This window comes from Scatophagus argus, chromosome 2 (genome assembly GCF_020382885.2).
Source record: "Scatophagus argus isolate fScaArg1 chromosome 2, fScaArg1.pri, whole genome shotgun sequence".
Taxonomy (NCBI): domain Eukaryota; kingdom Metazoa; phylum Chordata; class Actinopteri; family Scatophagidae; genus Scatophagus; species Scatophagus argus.
In genome coordinates, this window is record NC_058494.1 from 10,581,646 (window position 1) to 10,600,929 (window position 19,284).

The 19,284-nt window shown below is 39.3% G+C and overlaps 1 protein-coding gene and 1 long non-coding RNA gene across 3 annotated transcripts; one reads left to right on the forward strand and one right to left on the reverse strand.

The window, feature by feature from the left end:
- Positions 1–1,598: 1,598 nt before the first annotated feature.
- gne (glucosamine (UDP-N-acetyl)-2-epimerase/N-acetylmannosamine kinase) lies at positions 1,599–15,960 on the reverse strand. Of its 2 annotated transcripts, none has more exons than XM_046408550.1 (14): positions 15,768–15,960; positions 8,447–8,518; positions 7,975–8,117; positions 7,574–7,820; positions 7,067–7,274; positions 6,822–6,974; positions 6,481–6,693; positions 5,976–6,063; positions 5,248–5,458; positions 4,933–5,062; positions 4,626–4,847; positions 3,661–3,843; positions 3,137–3,253; positions 1,599–2,984 (listed from the first exon to the last, which is right to left on the reverse strand). In XM_046408550.1, the coding sequence occupies exons 2-14, from the start codon at positions 8,504–8,506 to the stop codon at positions 2,749–2,751; spliced, it is 2,211 nt and encodes a 736-aa protein (XP_046264506.1). In that variant the 5' UTR covers positions 8,507–8,518; positions 15,768–15,960; the 3' UTR covers positions 1,599–2,748. The 2 variants fall into 2 exon arrangements, with proteins under 2 accessions (XP_046264506.1, XP_046264497.1); XM_046408541.1 differs by lacking the exon at positions 15,768–15,960 and adding an exon at positions 11,851–12,031.
- LOC124069397 lies at positions 15,021–16,181 on the forward strand. Its single transcript, XR_006845051.1, has 2 exons — positions 15,021–15,232; positions 15,396–16,181. It is a non-coding gene; the product is annotated as an uncharacterized LOC124069397 (long non-coding RNA).
- Positions 16,182–19,284: the final 3,103 nt, after the last annotated feature.

Below are 19,284 nucleotides of genomic sequence, written 5' to 3' on the forward strand. Positions count from 1 at the left end.
ATATACATATATATATATATATATATATATATACATATATATATATAAATGCTAAATGCTGTCTTGCCTTGGGAGTTTTTGCTAAAATAAAACTTCTTTTAAGGCTCACTTCTGCTATATTCTTGCAAAGTGCATCGGGTTTTTCAGTTTTCAGTCTTCCACACACCCTCTATCAAATAACTGTTGATGGGTTTTTCTTTGCCTGGTATAAAGGCGACATTTGTTGCGACCGGTCCAATTGTAACGTCATGGCGGTTAATTATTAACAGCTCTAACAGTCTAGAAGGGCTCAGGTGTCGAGCAAGCACTTCCTAACTCAAGGTGACTTTGCAGATGGTTGCAAAATGTATTGGTATTAAAGCATGAGAGCAGCATCAGTGTGGAGGGACAGATGCAGTATTTCGAAGCTCGAACTTACAATTCAAAAACTAGAAACACTTAGCTGTTGAACATGAAGAAGCGTCCCCTTCTGATACAGGTGAACATGAGTTACAGACCTGTAGCATCTCATATGGCTTGGGACGTAAATGGGGATGTAGGACTTCACTAATGTCCCTGAAACGTGAATTATGTTTACACTCGATCGATGCTTCATTGAGGGAAAGTTAGAACATAAGAAAATAGAAAATTGCTATTCTTATTTGTAATCTTACTTTTGATTTAATTCAGACATAAAAAAAATCAAGAACATCATCCTAGTAAGTAAACAAGTCCAATCTGTTACTTCTGTGACTATGATTCCTGACTTAAAGTCTATCTACAGTACTCTTTAAAACTGCTACATGACTATTTCATTCAGTTTAAATACACTATATAGTCATAAGTATTGGGACAGCTGACCATTGCACCAACAGGGACTTTAAATGATATAGCATTCTAAATACAGACATTAATATGGAGTTGGTCCCCTCTTTGCAGCTATAGCAGCTTTCATTCCACTAGGAAGGTTTTCTGCAAGACTTTGTGGAGTGTTTCTCCAGGAATTGTTGCCCGTTCATGCTGTAGAGCATTTGTGAGGTCAGGCACTGATGTTGGATGAAAGGGCCGGGCTCACAATCTCTGTTCCAATTCACCCCAAAGGTCTTTGATGGGATCGAGGTCAGGACTCTGCGTGGGTCAGTCAAGCTCTTCCACACCAAACTATGTCTTTATGGACTTTGCTGTGTGCACTGGGGCAGTCATACTGGAATAGCAAAAGGGCCTTCCCCAAACTGTGGCCACAAAGTTAGAAATAGCATTATCCAAAATGTCTTGGTATGCTGAAGCATCAAGATTTCTATATAGTGTATCTAGGAGATTAATATGGTAAAACTACTTTTTGAGAGAGAACTGCCACACCTTCAGATTTCTTTATGTTTAAATTATTTTCCATAAAACCTCTCCTGTAAAAAAAAAACAAACAAACAAAAAATACCCCATATGACTCTTACTTGGATCTTTTATCAAACGTGTTTTTCAAAGATGTAAATGATGACATAAAATAAAGTTATGTTTCCAGTTGCTGTGCATTGCAACAGATACAATTTTTCTGTGTAGAAATCAAACTAAGAGCTGCATTAACACCTAAAGAGGACAACAAGGCAACAGTGACACTGGGATCTGTCATCAGTTTCTTTATTGCCTGACTTAAATAAAGTTGATTCCTTAGGTATATTCAAAACCAAACAGTGTATTTACAGTATTTGGATATTAAAAAATACAAAGAAATTAATCTAAAAATTTCAATAAGCATGTACAATACAGCATGTAACAGTACATACAAACCAAGTAAATATTTTCAGGCAAAACACAACTTCAGAAGGCATGACGAAAACTTTCAAAATCAGTTCGAATATTCGTAAGGTCTGTGGTAATGTCATGGAAAATGAAAAAAAAAATAATTACCAACTGCTTCAGGCACATGATTGATGGCCCTCACCACTCTGTAGCAGCTATGAGGTTAAAGCATCTACTGCCTTAACACTTTGTTAATAAAGCTCAGTCTACCTGTTTCTTCAGGACCCTCAAGACCAGTCATCTTAAAGCACTTAAATTTTCTTTGAAAATCTTAAATAATTTAATTTATAACAAAGCACAGAAAGGTAACAATAACTTTACAGTTATTCATTTCTCAAAAATATTTCAGAATCGAGAATGAAAACTCAACACAAGATTTATAGAAAAGTGAGAGAGCAAGAGTTGAGAGGAAGCTACAGGATGATGTTTCAGTAATATTTTGGTCACATCTGAAACAAGCTTCTATCCTGACTGACTTTGCCATCCACACCCGTCACATTACAAACAGCAGAGTGAAGTGGGAGAGTCCTACCCTGTCCGGGTAATCTTGGCCTGAAAATATCTGTTTTCATTACGTCATAATTGCTCAAATGGGCTCAGGGGCTTCAATAAACCTAGACTATAAAGGCAAGAAAGGTGGTGGGATGTCTGGCCTGTGCAATGGACCCACTTTATACATGACATATCCAGGAATCTGGCCAACATCTGGCCTGGTGAAGGCATGATTCTCAAAGGACTGAGAATTTGCATAAAAACTGCCTTCACTGTGGTTATCAACCAGGAAAAAAAATTAAATACACATTTAAAAATTTTTAAACTTTTAGTAAACGCATGGTGGTTTGAATGAATTGTCTTTCACTCTTGCCTTCAAAATGTATCCCCTAGATATGCTTACGTATCTATATGGGCTGTATAGCCACTACTTTGAGTTCGGCAGTAGCCCTGAGTAAATCAGGACTACCAGTATATTCTTCAATATATCCTTCTGGTTGCATAGTCTAACACCATGCTAGCTGCCCCAAGTAAAGCAGGTTCCTCCAAGTCTGATGTGACAACCTTGATGCTCTGAGCAGAGATGAGGGCCCTCTCAGAGATAATACGTTGCACTGGCACTTGGTAGTAAGAGGCCAAGACTCCGGAGAGAATCACCAGCGCAGGGTTCACCATGTGGAGGATGTTAATGATACCCACGCCTAGTGCTGTGGAGGCTGTGGAGAGGGGAAGATGAAGACAGACAGAAATTAGATTTGCCTCATTTTAATAGCAGATTGTACAACCAGTGATGTATTTAAATATATTGTGCAGTGTAAATTCATTTAACAGATTTGTGCGTGTGTGTATGCTTGCTTTATGCTCTAACCCTTGAACAAAACAGCATCAGCTTTGGAGTTCCCCAGTCTGGCTGCGCTGATGAGGTGGGCTGCTGTGATCGGCTCTGAGAGCTTCATATCCATCCCCTCCACCATTAAGAAGTCCTCTGAGAGACATGTAAAAACACACAGGTCAGATGTATGCATTTAGTGATGAATGAAGGCATGAAGCCCTTTGAGACAAGTGCTAAAGAGATACATTTAATTAGCCACCAGGTTTCCTTCAACTCTAAGACCAGTTCAGCAATAAAAGAACAATAGTGTTGATTTACAAGAACATTTTCTTTCTATCTACTCTGTTGTTTCAGTGCAGGAATTTCTAGCTTGACGTTAGAAAAGAAAATACTTTCAGATTCCTCCGAACAATGAATCTTAACTAACTACAAAGCAAAGTCGTCATCAATGTGTACACACACCATGTTTCAAAGACACACCTTTCTCAGCTACTCTCTGAATCTTATGGGTGTAACTGCGTCTCAGCACATTCCTTGTTTTATATACACAAAACACTCACCGTCATGCAGCCTTTTGGCCTCTCTCTGCAGGGCCATGCCGGACGCGTAGGCTTCTATGCAACCTCTGCTGCCACACGAACACTCCGGGCCGTCTAATGAAACCATGATGTGCCCCAGCTCTGCAGCGCAGAAGGTACTGCCATGGACCAGCTCATTGTGATGGACAATCCCTCCTCCAATACCTACAAGGAGTCAACATATTTACTTTCTCAGGCTCTAAGTATAATTAGTTTCACTGATTTGAGTGATTAATTTAAGTGAGTGTGCTTATCATATAAATTACTTTTGAATAATACAATGACAATAACAATTTACTTTAATTCACGAACACTGAAGAAATCGCTTGTTTATTCCTCCTTAGGTGTTTAATCAAAGAAATCAAAATGCCGTGAAATGTCCCCACAAATACCAGATTTACTGTACTTTGGACTTACATTCTCAAAAAACTTTTGTTGGCCACGAAGTGCAATTTCCAAAGCAACTTAAATTCAAAAGAAATCTACATTCAAGAGTATTTTAAGACGGAAGGAATGCAGCTAGTAGGTAGAATAGGTAGAGTCAACAAAAAGACGCACACAAAGCAACTTCGATTGACAACACCATCTGCAGCTTGCTTGTTATCTTATGGTGAAAGACAACAGTCATGCTCTGACTCTGAAAGTAGACACTGCAATACCACACATTTTTGCACCATAAAATACTGTGTCACAATATTTTGCTGCACTCCTACCTAACTCCACTACATAAAAATTTTGAGACCGCAATTTGAACAGCGACTGAAAAGCACCGTGAATGTGAATGGCAGAATATTTTTAGAAACATTTTTCTACAAAGTTCTTTCAAAATAGAGCTGCTCATTTTTAAATTAACTAAGATTATGACGATTTCATTAAATGTACTACATTGCACTAACAATGAAAGACCAGAATGACCAAATGACTGTATGAAAATCCTGATTTCTCACCAGTTCCTGTGATAACAGTGACAAAGTTCTCCACCCCTTTTCCATGACCAAACTTCCTCTCAGCCAAAGCGGCACAGTTGCCGTCATTGTCGACCCAGACAGGCAGGTGCAGGGCATCAGAGATGGGTGTTCTTAGGTCCACTGAGGACCACTCCTGGATCAGTTTTGTGGAGTGCAAAACCACACCTTCTTGTGGGTTTACACGCCCACCTGTGGACACCCCTAAGATACAGAGAAAAAGTCATGATATGATAGTTCTATAATATGGTTTTTCATCAAGAAATGGGAGTATGTTCTTTTTTCATACCAACACCAAGTATTCTACAGTTGAGGCACACTGCGTCCTGCATGGCATCTGCACACATCTTCAATAAGACCTGCATCCTGGCCTCGAAGGTCTTTGGATTACTCTGAGTATACTTCTTTACTATGTTCCCCTGGACAGAGAATGAAGTGAAGGGAGGGAGGGGTGATGGTGGTGAGGAAGCAAATATGAAAGAACAGTCACATACCTTTTACTACATTTCTAAGGTTTTATGGTTTGTATTGAATCACAGCCATTTACCAGAAAAATATGCAGTGATAGCTATGTGAAAAGAGTCACAGAGTCCATGCAGCCTACCCTCATGCAGACAATGGCCACTCTGAGGTTGGTTCCTCCGAGGTCAACAGCCAGAGCACTCTGTGTCTCCAGGATGTGATCGATGTCCTGGGAGATGGAGTCCTTCACTGGAGGGAAACAGAAAGTCTTCTGGAGGGGCTCATCCAGATCAATGGTGCGTAAAAACTTGAGGATGCGAGGCACTGCGTTGCCATCACCATAAATCTTAGAGCTGATGGAAAACAGAAATACACCTGTGATCATGTCATTCATTATGCAATTTACTCTTTAAAAACATGAAATCAGGGAAAATCACATTTTAGGATCAGTGAGGTTTAGATAAACATACATTCTGAGTAATTAAGGGCATCAATCCCATACTTAAATTCAACATTTGCACAAGGGCTGTCTATTGGCAAGAATTTGGTGATATGCTCCACATCACAATACAGTATGTGGTTGTAACAACCAGGTTTGTATACTTTGTATTTACACACCTCGCTTTTTCCTTTCTCAGTAGATGTTGTTCTGTTGGAGTGAAATTCAAAAGGATGAAGACTGATTCTAAGGCTGCTAACTAGCTGATGGGGTTATAAACATGGTGTTTTGAGAATCAGTACGAATACCAAAATATCTATATTATCTTACACACCGCATCACAGGTAATCATTGCTGCGCAGGCTTCTACAGGCTGTGCTGAACTAATGATCACACCTCAGTGAGAAAGACAATCAGTGCATGTGTCATACCAGGGGTATCTCTTTCCAAACTGCAGCTCTAGAGCATGGTAGATCTTATTATGAGTGTCGGCATCTCTGACGTGTAAAACGTTTTCACCTGCAAGGGAGGGAAAAGTCATAAACACAGATGTTAGGATAAACAATCTGAGGTACATTAATTTCAGAGATAATGCTTGATTTGGGTTTGCTATCATGAGGAAATTGACATACACATCATTGCGGCAGCTTTCTTCACAGCCTTTCTGGCTATTCTGCATTACAATTTTTAGAACTCCTGCTGTTAATTCCTACTAGCAATGCACACTGAAACAATCATTTTGTTTAAAAGAATCAGTGTCACAAATCCACATTTTGATTAAACGAACTCTGTAACCAAATGTGTGAACAAATTTTGCATAGTTGCACCTTACTTCAGCTTTGTTGGTGATTTAATGCATCTTTCCTCTCAATCTCAGAGTAAATCAGGACCACAGCTATGGCAGTGACAGCAGACAGAGTTTTCGGTCAGACCCACCAGTTTCTCTGCCAATTTGCCTTGTTCCCAGATTAATGACAGGGGTTCCGAAGGCCCCAGCTTCTCGTACTCCGCAGCTGCTGTTCCCGATCATGCAGCCAGCATGACGCACCAGCTGGATGAACTGCTCAAAGGGAACGTGCTTCACTGCCCGGAAGTTGGGGTGTTGCTCGATGCCCTTCTTTCGCATCACACGCACCATCTCCTTACTTCCTGTTTACCGCAAAAGGCAGGGCAAGCAACATAGATCAATTTATTCATTCAATTAAATGCCTTCAAAAAACACCCACACATAGGAGACAACATGAAAGGAAATAAAGGGACTGGTAAGCGAAACTAACCAGCATCAATGTTAGGGAAGAGGATGAGGGTCTTTTTGCTGAAGGACAGCAGGGCATCCAGCATTAACCCATAGATCTTGATGGATTGCTGGATGTCAGTGGTAACTGGGTGCTGCAAAGCCACTATGTAGTCACGCTCCTGCACCTTGTCACCTGTAACATGAATAAACACGCATGACATACCCTACAAAGACACTCTGATGTCTTGCACTATGTTCTTGTCCAATGACAGTATCCCTGCATACCCAGCCAGCTCTTAATAACATCCATGTAGTCCTCTCTGTGATGATTTGATAGCAGCTTATCATATGAAGGGCAACCAGCCAGCAGGATGCGAGAGTGATCCTCACACATGGCGATGAGGTGCTGCTCTGCCATACGTGTGCAGCAGGCGTGGTAATGGGCCAGTTTACTGATGGCATGGCGGATTGAGTCATCAATCGTACCACTCACCTGGGAAAAGGATCAGGGGAGAGAGGACATGTTGTATGTTATGTGTCATTTAATATTAATGACCATAAAGGTTTTGTCAGCCAGTCAGAAGTCAGAGGCATCATGATGTTGATCACCGTGATTGAAAAGAATTCCGGTCATGTTATGCATCATTTTTGCTTTTATTTCTTTATTCTGTTTAAAGGGTAATGGTAACTAAAGGTACACAATGTAAAACACATACACCGTAAAAAGCACAAAAGTACACATACTTTGTGCAGAGGTACATAAAATAATATTCTCAAGCCCTGCCTCCTCACCTCTCCTCCCTCCAGGTGAAGTATTCTGATGTTCATCAGCGCTGCAGCAGTTGCTAGAGCCAACGCATCAAAACGGTCACCATGAACGACCAGGATGTCTGGTTGCAGCCTCTGTAGGACATCAGGGAGTTTCACAAGTGCCAGCCCAACACTCTCGACCATAGCTGCCTCATCCTCTCCTCTCACAATGGTGTGAAGCTTGGACCCAATGTCAAAGTCATCCTGCTCAATCATACGAAAAGTGTTCCTATGGGGGTAGGGGTGTAAGAAAAAACAAGACAAACTCAATGAAAAACGTGTATAACAGAGATCATAGCGAATGCAACACTCATGGGCAGTTGTCTATAATTGTGTACAATCATTTATACAGTACTTTAAGGTTTCACGAGACTTCATCTTACCCATAGTCATCAATGAGATGGGAGCCAAGCACCACAACTTCAAGTTCAAACTCTTCCGGATGGGCTTTGAGCCCAAACATGATGGGGGCGAGCTTGGAGTAGTCTGCTCTGTTGCATGTCGCCACACAGACCCTCAATCTCTTCTAAATCAGATGATAGATAAGATATTCTTTATTGTCATTGCACAGTCACCCACATAATGAAATTGAAAATGGAGGTGTAACCAACACACACACAGAAAGAGAGTTTTGTACGCACAACAGAGAGAAACACACCTCACTCGCCATTAGATGACTGATATGTTTGACTATTTCAACACATATGACTAAAAAATAACTAGTCTTCTACTGGTTACAAAGGAATATTAGCATTTTCTTGTTTTAAGGCTTCACATTTTCATTTCTGCTTCTCAACAACTAGAGAATGATAATGTCCTGAATAAACTCACTTTCTTACAGAGTCAAAGACGTACCTGATTCTGCTCTTCTGTCCTTTTCCTCTCCATCTTTCCTCTGCCTCTTTGCATTCTCATAAAGTAAAGCTCCTGGAAAACAAGGACAAAGACGAGAGTGAGATGCAGTTATGAGTTTCTAAAGCATGACATTATCCATTACTTTTAATACTCTAACCCACCCACAGGTCATACTCACTTGGGCATTCCAAATATTCAGACGCTGTAGCATGAAAACACAACAAAACTACACTAAAAATGTTTTGTATTTTACACGAAGAACATACGCAGATACATATTTGCAGAGGTGGCAAACATGCTGTAGGATAGTGATTTGCATGGCAGGACAAAAGGTCAAACTATAGCTAGTGCTGAAGCTTTCAGTGATAACAGCTTCCTTCATTCAAAAGAGAATCCTCATGTTACAAATACTTGCTGCCCTCTGCTGCTGTGAATGCAGTATGGTAGTTGTACTTTCCCAATCAAGCCCTCAAAGTCTCCTTCTTAAAACATCTTAAAAACAAATGTCATGCAGAGTTACTGTATATGTTCGAGCCAGTGTGGTAAATCACAGGGATCTCTCAAATTCCAAAGCGGATTGAGTGGAATTCAAAAACTCCCAAGGTCAGACTTAGCCACTGACTGAGCTGTATTTCAATCCATTGCACTTCAGGCTGTAAGAATGTGCCTCAAAATAGTATTTTAGATTTTCTTAATCCATTTCACTGGTGCACATACAATGCAAATGGATGGTAAATGTAGAATCAGCACGTCAAGTGCGTTTAGCTGCCAATCACGATGTAGAGATCAAGACTGATACTGATAACGAGTGCCAAGTTCATGATTGAAATGAATTATCACTGTTCTGAGAATTGATTAATTGTCATTTTTCAAAAAAAAAAAAAAAAGCCAAACCTTTGCTAATTCAAGCTTATTCAATGTAAGGATTTGCTGCTTTTCTTGTTAGTAAATGAAGAGTCTTTAAGTTTTGGACTGCTCGTTGGACAAACGAAGAAATATGAAAATGTGATAAGAACTGTTTTCACTATTTTTTAAAATTTCACAGACTAAATGATTCATGGTGGAAAATTTCATTTTCATTTTTTACTCAAAAATGAAAAGATTTTTTTTGTGGCTGCCCCACAGCAATCAAACAGTAATCCAGTACTGCAAGTTTCTGACTTAAACTGTAATGCTATGACAATGACCTCTTGTCTGTTACACATGATCTGTGACATGTTGAAACAAACATCCACACACCCAGTACAATGACGTATACCTGAGTGCATCACAAAAGATAATCTCAACGTTTGAATGATGTCCACCCATGTCAAACTTGACTTTTCTCTACCCTAACCATGATACTCAAGCCAAGAATGAGGAAACAGGCTTTAACGAAACTCAAGAGGCTCAGGCTAAACATACAAGTTAGACCCAACTATGGCACAAAGCAGGCAGATTATCAGCGTTCCCCTCAGATCGCAAACTTGAGAAATGAATGGATATAAAATATAAAGGAACTAATTATATGGAGCAGAACTACAGAAAAGCTAGGGCTGGGCAACTGACAAAAAATATTATTAAGATCATTTTTTCATATTGATCAGCCTCAATATTTATCAGAATATATAATTTAACACCACTGGTAGTTTGAGTAGTAACTTAAATAATGGAGTGATTGTTGAGGTGGTACCTTTCCCAGGCCTGCTTTATGAGATCTTGTATAAAATGCAGTGACAGTGACGTGACTCATAATATCAAAAACTACAATGCATCTTTATTTCTGGGACAGTGTCAAACCAAAATGCAGTTCTTGAGTATAACATTTAAATCTGCTGTATCACCTTTAAAGTGTGCAGTTATCCCATTAGAAAAACCACAGGGATTGAGAGCGCACTGAGTGATAAAATAAATGCATCACATCAGTCTCCTATGGACTCTGCTTACGCTGCTGTCCACTGAAGTGTGTGTGACAGGAGCTCAACGCCACCCTCATGCAAACATGCAGTGACACGGAGAGCAGAAAGTCAGTTGACTGACTGGCTGGCTGGTCTACTGTGTGATAGGGTGTTGGAGGGTGTTCTATACATCAAGATCATTTTATTATCCAGCCCAGTCAATATATTTACTTGACTATAACCTCTCCCTGCAGAAGTGTAGAAATAAAATGTTTTCATACATAACATTTCAGTGATATTACACAGGTTTACAAATAAGCTGCCACTACATTAACAACGTATTTTATTCCACCTTTAAACTGGACTCATCTTTGTCTTTGCCAACAAAGTGGTGTCCTTGGCTGATGTACAATAAACAGAAGTTTGTTTACATTATATTTCATTGGCCAGGCTATATTTGCCAGCAGCACCAGCCCACAGACCCTAATCTGCCGTCGAAGGTTTTTATTTCCTCCTAATCATGAATCAGTCATTGACTGCCAACAGGAATGTGACTTGTGATATGAGTTGGACATAATAACTTCTTCTCTCTTGGAGTCACACATCTTTACAAACATGTATCTAAAATAGGTAATATATTATGCTGTGTCAGCCTTATTCAAGTTAGAATAATTCACTGTTAACTTTATGGCGTCACATGGGATATGAACAGTGGTGACGGTCCTCTGCTTGTTGACCGCCCATCCTGGACATTGTCGCTGTCATACTACGTCAACTGACTTCATCCTTCGCTTAAAGTAAATATGGGTGAGGCTAAACTGTTTGCACAGATGACCCATATGATTATTTCCCCGGTAAGATGGGCTGTTCCACTTAATGTGAGGGCTAATATTTTCCACTTTTATTTGCTTTAAGAAGAACTGTTGTTAGTTCCAGTTGTGTTAAATGGTTTCTTTTACTGATCATCTCTGTTGAACGTTAATTTTCCTCTTTATCGTCACTTTAGTTTTGCTAATCATGTCAGTTTCTATCAGACCTAAACACTCACAGATGTGCTATGGAAAAGTTAGTACAGTCTCTTTTAAAATATGGAAATTCAGACTCAGCCTAAATCAGCAGCAGCAACAGTTTTAAAGGTAAAACGGCACCAAGTGAATTCCAACTGAAAACAACCAACGCAAGACTCATTTCTTGCTGCTGTGCCTTTCTTTGACACTCAAAAGTTGTGTCCCGTCATACAAAAACCCTCATGGACTAAATCCTGTGATTTACCCTGAATGTCATTCGGCACACCATGACTTCTACTCAAGCATCACAAGACAGCATCAGCAGCCAGTGTTACGGTATGGGGGCAGGGTTGCATGCAGAAAGCAAAGGCAGGGATGATACAGCAACCGAGGAAGAAGGAAACACTGTACAAGAAGAATAAAAGAGAGGAAATGACTGATGATGATAAAAACAGGAAAGATAGGGAAATGAAAATGAAAAATAGAGGGATGAAAGCAGAAAAAAGACCATCTGACTCACATGTGGGTTTATGCCTAAAAAACCTGGGTGCATTTCCATCCTATGACTCGGTAGATTCTCAGCTGAAATCACACTCTGCTCTTTTTTTCCAATCCTTTTATCTTTTTATTTCTCTCTTTAGCCCAGCCGCATTATTCAATGCAGGAAGGGCTTGCACGACTCAGCAAGCAGCAGAAGAAGAGAAAGGAAGAGAGAGGACAGTGGGGCGACACAGGCATACAGATGGGGGAGGGGCTGTGTGAGATCAGAGCTGCACTGATTTGAATTATGGCTTGTGATTGGCTAAGCAGAGGGAAAAAGAACATGTGGCATCCTGCCACACATACAACAGGACAGATCGCCTGAAAGTCCCTATACAAACAGTCTCCATATTTATGAGTCTCCGTATCTATCTGAAATGTAAAATGCCAGAGACAGTTAACTTTTGATGAATGTGCAGGGTGCAAGAATCTTTCCTGTAGTCCAACCTCAACTCTATTTTAAAAGGAGCAAGTCTTCTAAAGTAACAGGAAACAATTAGTAATACATGTGATGTACTGTGTGAAACATTTAAAGTTAAAACTATAATTAATGAAAATCACTATACACACAAATAATCTCTTGCACCATTCAATGCTTCACAGGAGTCCAGGATATCTTATCTTGACCTTTTTCTCTAGGTGACAAAAGAGTCCATAACCCCCAACCAGGAAATGAAGATAAAGACGCAATATAACATAACAATAACAATCATCTGACATTTCAAGGAGTGTATGGAGACAACACAACAACAGCTATGAGGTTACAAATTCAACATTTTGAGATTCCTATACCTTTAAAAAATTTTTTTGATTTGTCAGCTTTTGTAGTTAATGCCCCGAAAACAGTCCTGTGATAAAAAAAAAAAAAAATCAAAGGGGGGTGAACCCAAATAATCTGAGGGTTTATCAGGCACTAAAACAGTTTAATACTGACATTATGCAACTCAAGTAATTATTTTAGCCGTTGTCAAGGTGAGCGTGAAGTCAATGGTTGAAAAACAGTGTTAGTGTTATAAAATAATCCAGTAGATATGTGCATCAACACAGTGCCTTGCCAGATGACAATGTAAGAGTTGAATCGGGTAGATGAGGCAGATGCACCAATTGCTCCAACACACATTATACAACTGCAACCAAAAGACTTTATTACACGAAATTCACGTGGTTATTCTTCTACGATGGCTCTCTAAAATGTGTGATACTGTGTATGGGCGTTATTGTGGATGACCACCTTGTGCTCCTGTCATTTTGGCTGTAACTTTGTAATTCTGTATAGGCTGTTTATTTTTTTCTCATTTAGAGGGGTTGATAATCTTCGTCCTGTTCTTACTACATGTGTTCCATTATTTCCGTGGCTTCAGCCCATATCTTTATACAGCCTCGTGAAGCAAAGAGTGAAAGGTGTTGTTCCAAACAATGTTATTAAAAACAAATTGTTGACCATACATTTTTGGGGGATGAGTTTGGGGTCATCCTTTTAATACTGTCAATCATCCCAGCTACAATCAGACCTGCATGCTCCCACCAACAGAGATAAGTCACAGTTGAACTCTGGTCTTCCCTCTACTAACAGACTGCACCACCTTCATGCACTCACCTCATTGGTCAGAACAGCCTTAGTTTTAACGACTCTAAATGACATACTTTGATAAGACACGGCTGTGTTCGTAGATCAAATAAGAGAGCCATAAAAACAGATGTAGTCTACAACAGTCTGCCACATCTCTAATTGGCAGCAGTGTTCACTGACTCACTATTACCAGGGTTCTCTGTTTATTTAAGAAGTTCAAGAGCCTACAGGCTTATGCTTTCCTCAGTTTACCAAAAGAGTTCAAGATAACTTTGCCATATTACTTAACCAAATTATGTAATTCCATCTAAATAAAGAAAAAGTAAATAAAGTCAAAGACATTGACTGAATGACGAGAATTTCTCATCATGTATCTATTGCATAAACGATTAACTAATTCAAATGAAAAATCACTGGCATTTGTAGTACTGTAAATTGCAAAACAAGAAATATCGGCCTTGAAGTACTTAAAAACATCTACACTGTTTCCATGTCTGGAGAGGAATTCATCCTGCTGTGCTCTCAACAAAAAAAATCTTGTCAAACAAACAGTCTTGGGCGTTGCCTTGAGGCCAGGACATTTACACTGGCTTTGAAGATAAGCTGGAAATACTTCACTACTCTAACTAACTTGTGGGTCTCTTGAGAGTGCTTCTTTTTCATTCATTACTCATAAATGATTACATATAAATATAATAAATACTCTAGTTGCAGCCCTAAACCTAACTAGTGATGGACAGAGGAGATGTCTCAGTCGAGTGGATATTTTTGCCAAACATAATAAACATGACATGATAGTCACATAACATCAAGTGAATATTAGCATATATACTGTGATCCTGTATTAGACTGAAGAAAATAGCATAGTATCAGGCACTGCCTCAAGCCGGCTATAAAAATTAATATAAAATGAAACTAATACTAATGAAACAATTAGAAAAATTTATTTATGACTTTCAGGACTGAAATCCGCTTTACATAACTTATGAAGACATGGCTTTAAGATATCAATCAAGCCTCATGAAAATACTTTTCTTACTACTGAGGTTTCATAAATGGCAGATACGAATGAACCCGTTCTATCACTGTTAATCAGATACTGCCATCTAATGTCCTTTCTAAGGAAACAAACACTTGTACTGCAGGTGCGATTGTGCATCTAATATTTAGACATGATAACCCATCTTGTGCATACCGATTTACTCATATGGTAAACTGATAACACTGTATTAAAAGAAAATGAAGCTAGTGTGGCCTGCAGTTATGGGCGCATTCTAACAGACTGGCACAACAAATAATTAATTTGCAGGTAGCTAGCTAGTTCAGTTAACTTCGATGGATGTTCATATGCCTTTAGAGACTTTGCCCCGTCGCTTTAGCACAATGGCACCTTTATGTAGCCAGCAAAGTTTGTGGCTCGAGGTTGAATATGAGTTTGCTACCATTTTGACCCAAATCACATATTTAAAAGTCTAGTCGGTTTCCAAACCTTATAACAAGCAAATGAAGGCAGTAGCTGGCTATTTTACATTGATATTTTTTTAGTTTCAGCGAACATTATCCACCTACCCGGAATTACGGAGATGCTACTTCATGCCCGTCGGGCAGGACGAGTCTACACTCGCAAGCTAGGGAGTAGTTTGCTCATTAGCACATACTGTCAATTTCGCCAACAATTTGCATGACGCTGTGCCAATCAGCACTTCCATTTAATTTACAAAAGTCAATGACACAGAAAAAAAGGGACTACAGAAAGTGCAACAAAGAGCTTCTGCTGCTCCATCCACTGCAGGTAAACACTTGTTCTTCCTGCCCTTCGTCACTTTTCTGGTCGTTTTTCGACAGATCGCTATGGAAAAATTCCAGGCGAACTTCCCCTTCATGGGCGAATAAAAAAAAATAAAAATCAAAAAAGTCCACTTCAATCTGTGTTTTTTTTTTTTTTTTTTTTGCAGTTGTTCGCCTGGAATCCCACAATGCCTTGCGAAACGATTCGCAAGTCCCATGGAAAATGAACGGAGGCGAACTGCGCGGCGCGATTCGATTCGCCGCATAGTCTCCTCGGGTATGTACCGTTAAACAGCGCTCTGACTTTAGCTATAAACTTATCCTAGGATCAACTTTCCTGACAAGTCTGGTAAGGAGTAACACCATTAACGACGCCATCGGGTAAATATCGAAACAGAGTTATATTGCTAGTGTTTGGAATATCGTAGCCTGATCCTCTTCATCTTTCTAACTAAACGTTCCGCAGTGGCGTAGCACTGAAAAGTTTGCTAACGCTAGCTGGTAAACCCAACCTCACAGCTAAAGTTATCAGTTCTTACCGTTTCATTAAACTGTTGCGGATTTCCATGCGATGACCGTTATCTTCAATTATCCGGGGACGCTGTTTTCATTTCATGCTGAAACTATTGGTGGTTACATTCACTTCTTTCCCTTCTGCTTTGGGTTTCCAGTGGTTACCAGCAAACGTTGTTGGGCATCTGTGCACTCACGAGGGGGGTTCGCATTGTCAAATCTGGGAGGAACCGCGAGAATGGGACCGGATATGCGTTGTTTGGACCTCCATAATAAAACTACTCAAAAATGGAAAACGAGGACAAGCGACACAAGAAATATAATCCTAAAAATCACTACTTTTGCGTCCCCTCCGCTACTCTGTTCAGGGAATCAAATAGAGCAAAACTGTGTACATATAGCAACACATAGCCCACCAAATAAATGAGGTGTGCAAACTGGTCTGGATTCAGACGTGTATATTTACATTTTATGTTATTGGTGCTTACTTGTACACTGCTCAATTTAAATGCAAATATTGGAATTTTTACTCCACTAATACATTTCGCAGCTTTTCGCGGATGAACAAATTCAAATTTTATACGCAAAAATTATTATAAATTCAGTTTAAAAATATGATGCCTCAGACAGAGCAGTGCACAATATATAGCTTGGGCTTTGTTACATTACTGTGAATCAATAACAAGTACTATGTATAGTACAAGTGCTTCGTCAAGAACTCAAGCACGGAAGTGATATTGCTTTATTTTGGAAAACCCGCTGCACCTGGCTACATACTGAAACGTGGCAAACAACTAGTCACAACGCTGTGAACACATACAGAGAGCAGCAGATAAACCTGATAAATTCTTACATGTATATAACTGTATATTGTACAGTGTTTATTTTGAAACTGTTAATTTATAAACTTTTTATGTTTTTCTATTCTGTTCATGTGAGCTGCCACGGCAAGTGAATTTCCCCATTGTGGGATCAATAAAGTTCATCTTATCTTATTTTAAATTGTCTGTACAGACATGCACCATCTCGTTTTCAATGGGGTCCCCAGGCACAAAACATGTAAGTTATCACAAAAAAACTAAATAAAATAATTATCTAGTGGTTAAACATTGCAACATTTTAAAAAAAATGACCAGATAACATTATGTCAATATACCGAGTCTGTGCATCAAAAAGAAAAAGTTGACTTAAGGTAAATGAACAAAAAAGTCTTGAAGTTATGAAAAAAAACGTGAATAAGTTTGTTAGATTATTCCAGTGTGATTAAACTTAAAAGTACAGCTTCCATTTTCATTCCATTTTCTGTTTTGGGTGTATGTGTATGGTATGTGTATGGTGTGTGTGCGTGTGTGTGTGTGAAATTATTGTCACTGTCTTACCTACATGTTTAATTTTAGTTTTAGTTTTTAGTTTTTACTGCACATTGGAGACTGGTCAAACGAAATTTCAATTTTCTGTGCTAACCCCTGTTACATAGATCTTTGACAATAAAGTACACTTTGACTTGACTTTGACTTTCTTTAAAGATTTTGAGCTCAATCAAAATAATGATTGTTGCATGTCTAAGGTCAGGACAGATGGACAGATTTCTGTTGAATCACCTGTGCAAAGCAGCAATTACACAGCAGTGGCTTAAGTGTCTGCATTTTGTCTCAGCTGCAGCTTCCATAGCGGCTGCTGCTACTTTATAATTGTGCTGCATTGCAGGGCTATATCCCCCACAACTATGGCTGTGGTTGCATAAGAACTGATGGCATCATGGTGGTTTTTGTGGAGCCCTGAGAGGCAGATGGGTGGAAGATGGTTGAGTGGAATTTGCCTGACAAAAAGTTTGGAAAATATGAACAAAGTTTTCATAAGGACTTGAGGGCAAAGCCGAAGAGTGAAGCAGAGACAGTAAGAAAAAAAGAAGCAGAGCACTGACTGATTGTTGGCTGTGAGTGGAGGTTGTGCCGATATGGGGTAAGGAGGCGGACTGGGAGATGAGTCACAGTGAAGGAGAGTGTGTGCATCTGTGTGTGAGATGCAGTAGTACGTGCATAGAGACTGAAATGCACTTACTTTATCTCTCCCGCTGCTGTCCTTCTCCTTCCACTTATTCCTGAAATATCACAAAAACATTGCTGTATATTATGATGTGTGTGTGTGTGTGTGTAAACCTGGGGGGATAGTCTCAGCACGTGGACTAGCACTTTGTGTCACAGCTTTTAGCAGTAATGGTGAACTGGACTGCCTGCTGTCTCTGCTAACATGTTCATTTCTTGTAAACTGTACATACTGCACAGTCAATGTGACTGGTGATATTCAGTCAGAGTAGTTTTTTTAATCAAACAAGCTAACATATGTATTAAGCAATGACAGAAATTATTTTGTACTACCTATGAACTCTGTAAACCCACAATAACTTTAGTTTTTGTCACATTTTTCTTCAGGACCCAAACCAAAAGGCAGGTGGAGATGAGTGCTTGAAGAAGAGTGCAGAATGGAGAGTGGTTCAAGTTTGCAGGCAGGTTGAGGCAGAGACAATGGTGACTCTGGCAATTTTTAGGCACAAAGAGACACACAACTCACAAGGAAAAGTTACTCAAACACAAAACACAGCCAAATGCGAGCTACCATTTAGCAGGCCGAACAATCTGATACCAAGTGGAAGTTGAGTCAGAGGATTTATAGAAGAAACTGTTCAGAAATAGGTGTGGAGAACTGCCAGGTGCTGAAGATCAGGAGGCCTACACCCACTTGACACGCACACACAATAATAATAAATAATAATATTTAATGATTTAGATTGTGGGGACTTGCATTTTGTCCCCGTCCTGATATGTTTTTGATGACTAATTTAGTGGCGCTTTTATTTAACATTCCCCATTTGTTCTGCTACTTGGTAGGTAGCTTATAAACAACACGTGTCAAAGCTTGTGAGAAATGCTTTAAAAAGATATATATATACTCTACATAGGATGCTGTATTAATCTCTGACAGAAAACTGGTATGTGACTTGACTTGATGAAAAAATAATTAATGTAACTGGATATTTAAATGCTTCACACCATGTTTTCATATTTTGTAAGGCTTCTACCTAACCATTCAACATTGGACAATATCTTCTGTAAAACGATGGGAAAGAAAGAAAAATAAGAGAGTTTGAACACGTTTATCATAACATGTATAGATGAATATACATGATATAGACGTAGATGAAACAATTTGCGACAAGGTCATTTTCTGTCACAAAACCCACCACTCAGGTCAGGATGCCATTTTTAATAGACCAGGTCTTAAAGGTGTTTTAGGAGGAGCGTTTTTCTACAGTAAATGCAGCATCAACAGCAATTTAATTAATTCTAAGCAAGTTTTAAAGATTTTTCAACCACTTTTCTGCAAACAGTATGCCAGCAAAGCAATGAGTGACGGTTGACAAGTTACTATTAATGTGATGAAACATGAAACACAGACTGTGTAACTCAGAGGGAATCTTGTGTTTTCTGATAAGGCTGCAAAATAGCTAACTGTTCATTCATAACTGATGCATAATGTTCAAAA

Excerpts from the sequence above, each read along its gene's own strand:
- gne (XM_046408541.1), bottom strand. The coding sequence starts at position 11,889 with ATGGAAATGCACCCAGGTTTTTTAGGCATAAACCCACAT. Across the intron at positions 5,063-5,247 it reads TGGCCATTGTCTGCATGAGG|GGGAACATAGTAAAGAAGTA; the intron begins GTAGGCTGCATG and ends TTCTCTGTCCAG. Across the intron at positions 3,254-3,660 it reads GGCCAAAAGGCTGCATGACG|AGGACTTCTTAATGGTGGAG; the intron begins GTGAGTGTTTTG and ends CATGTCTCTCAG.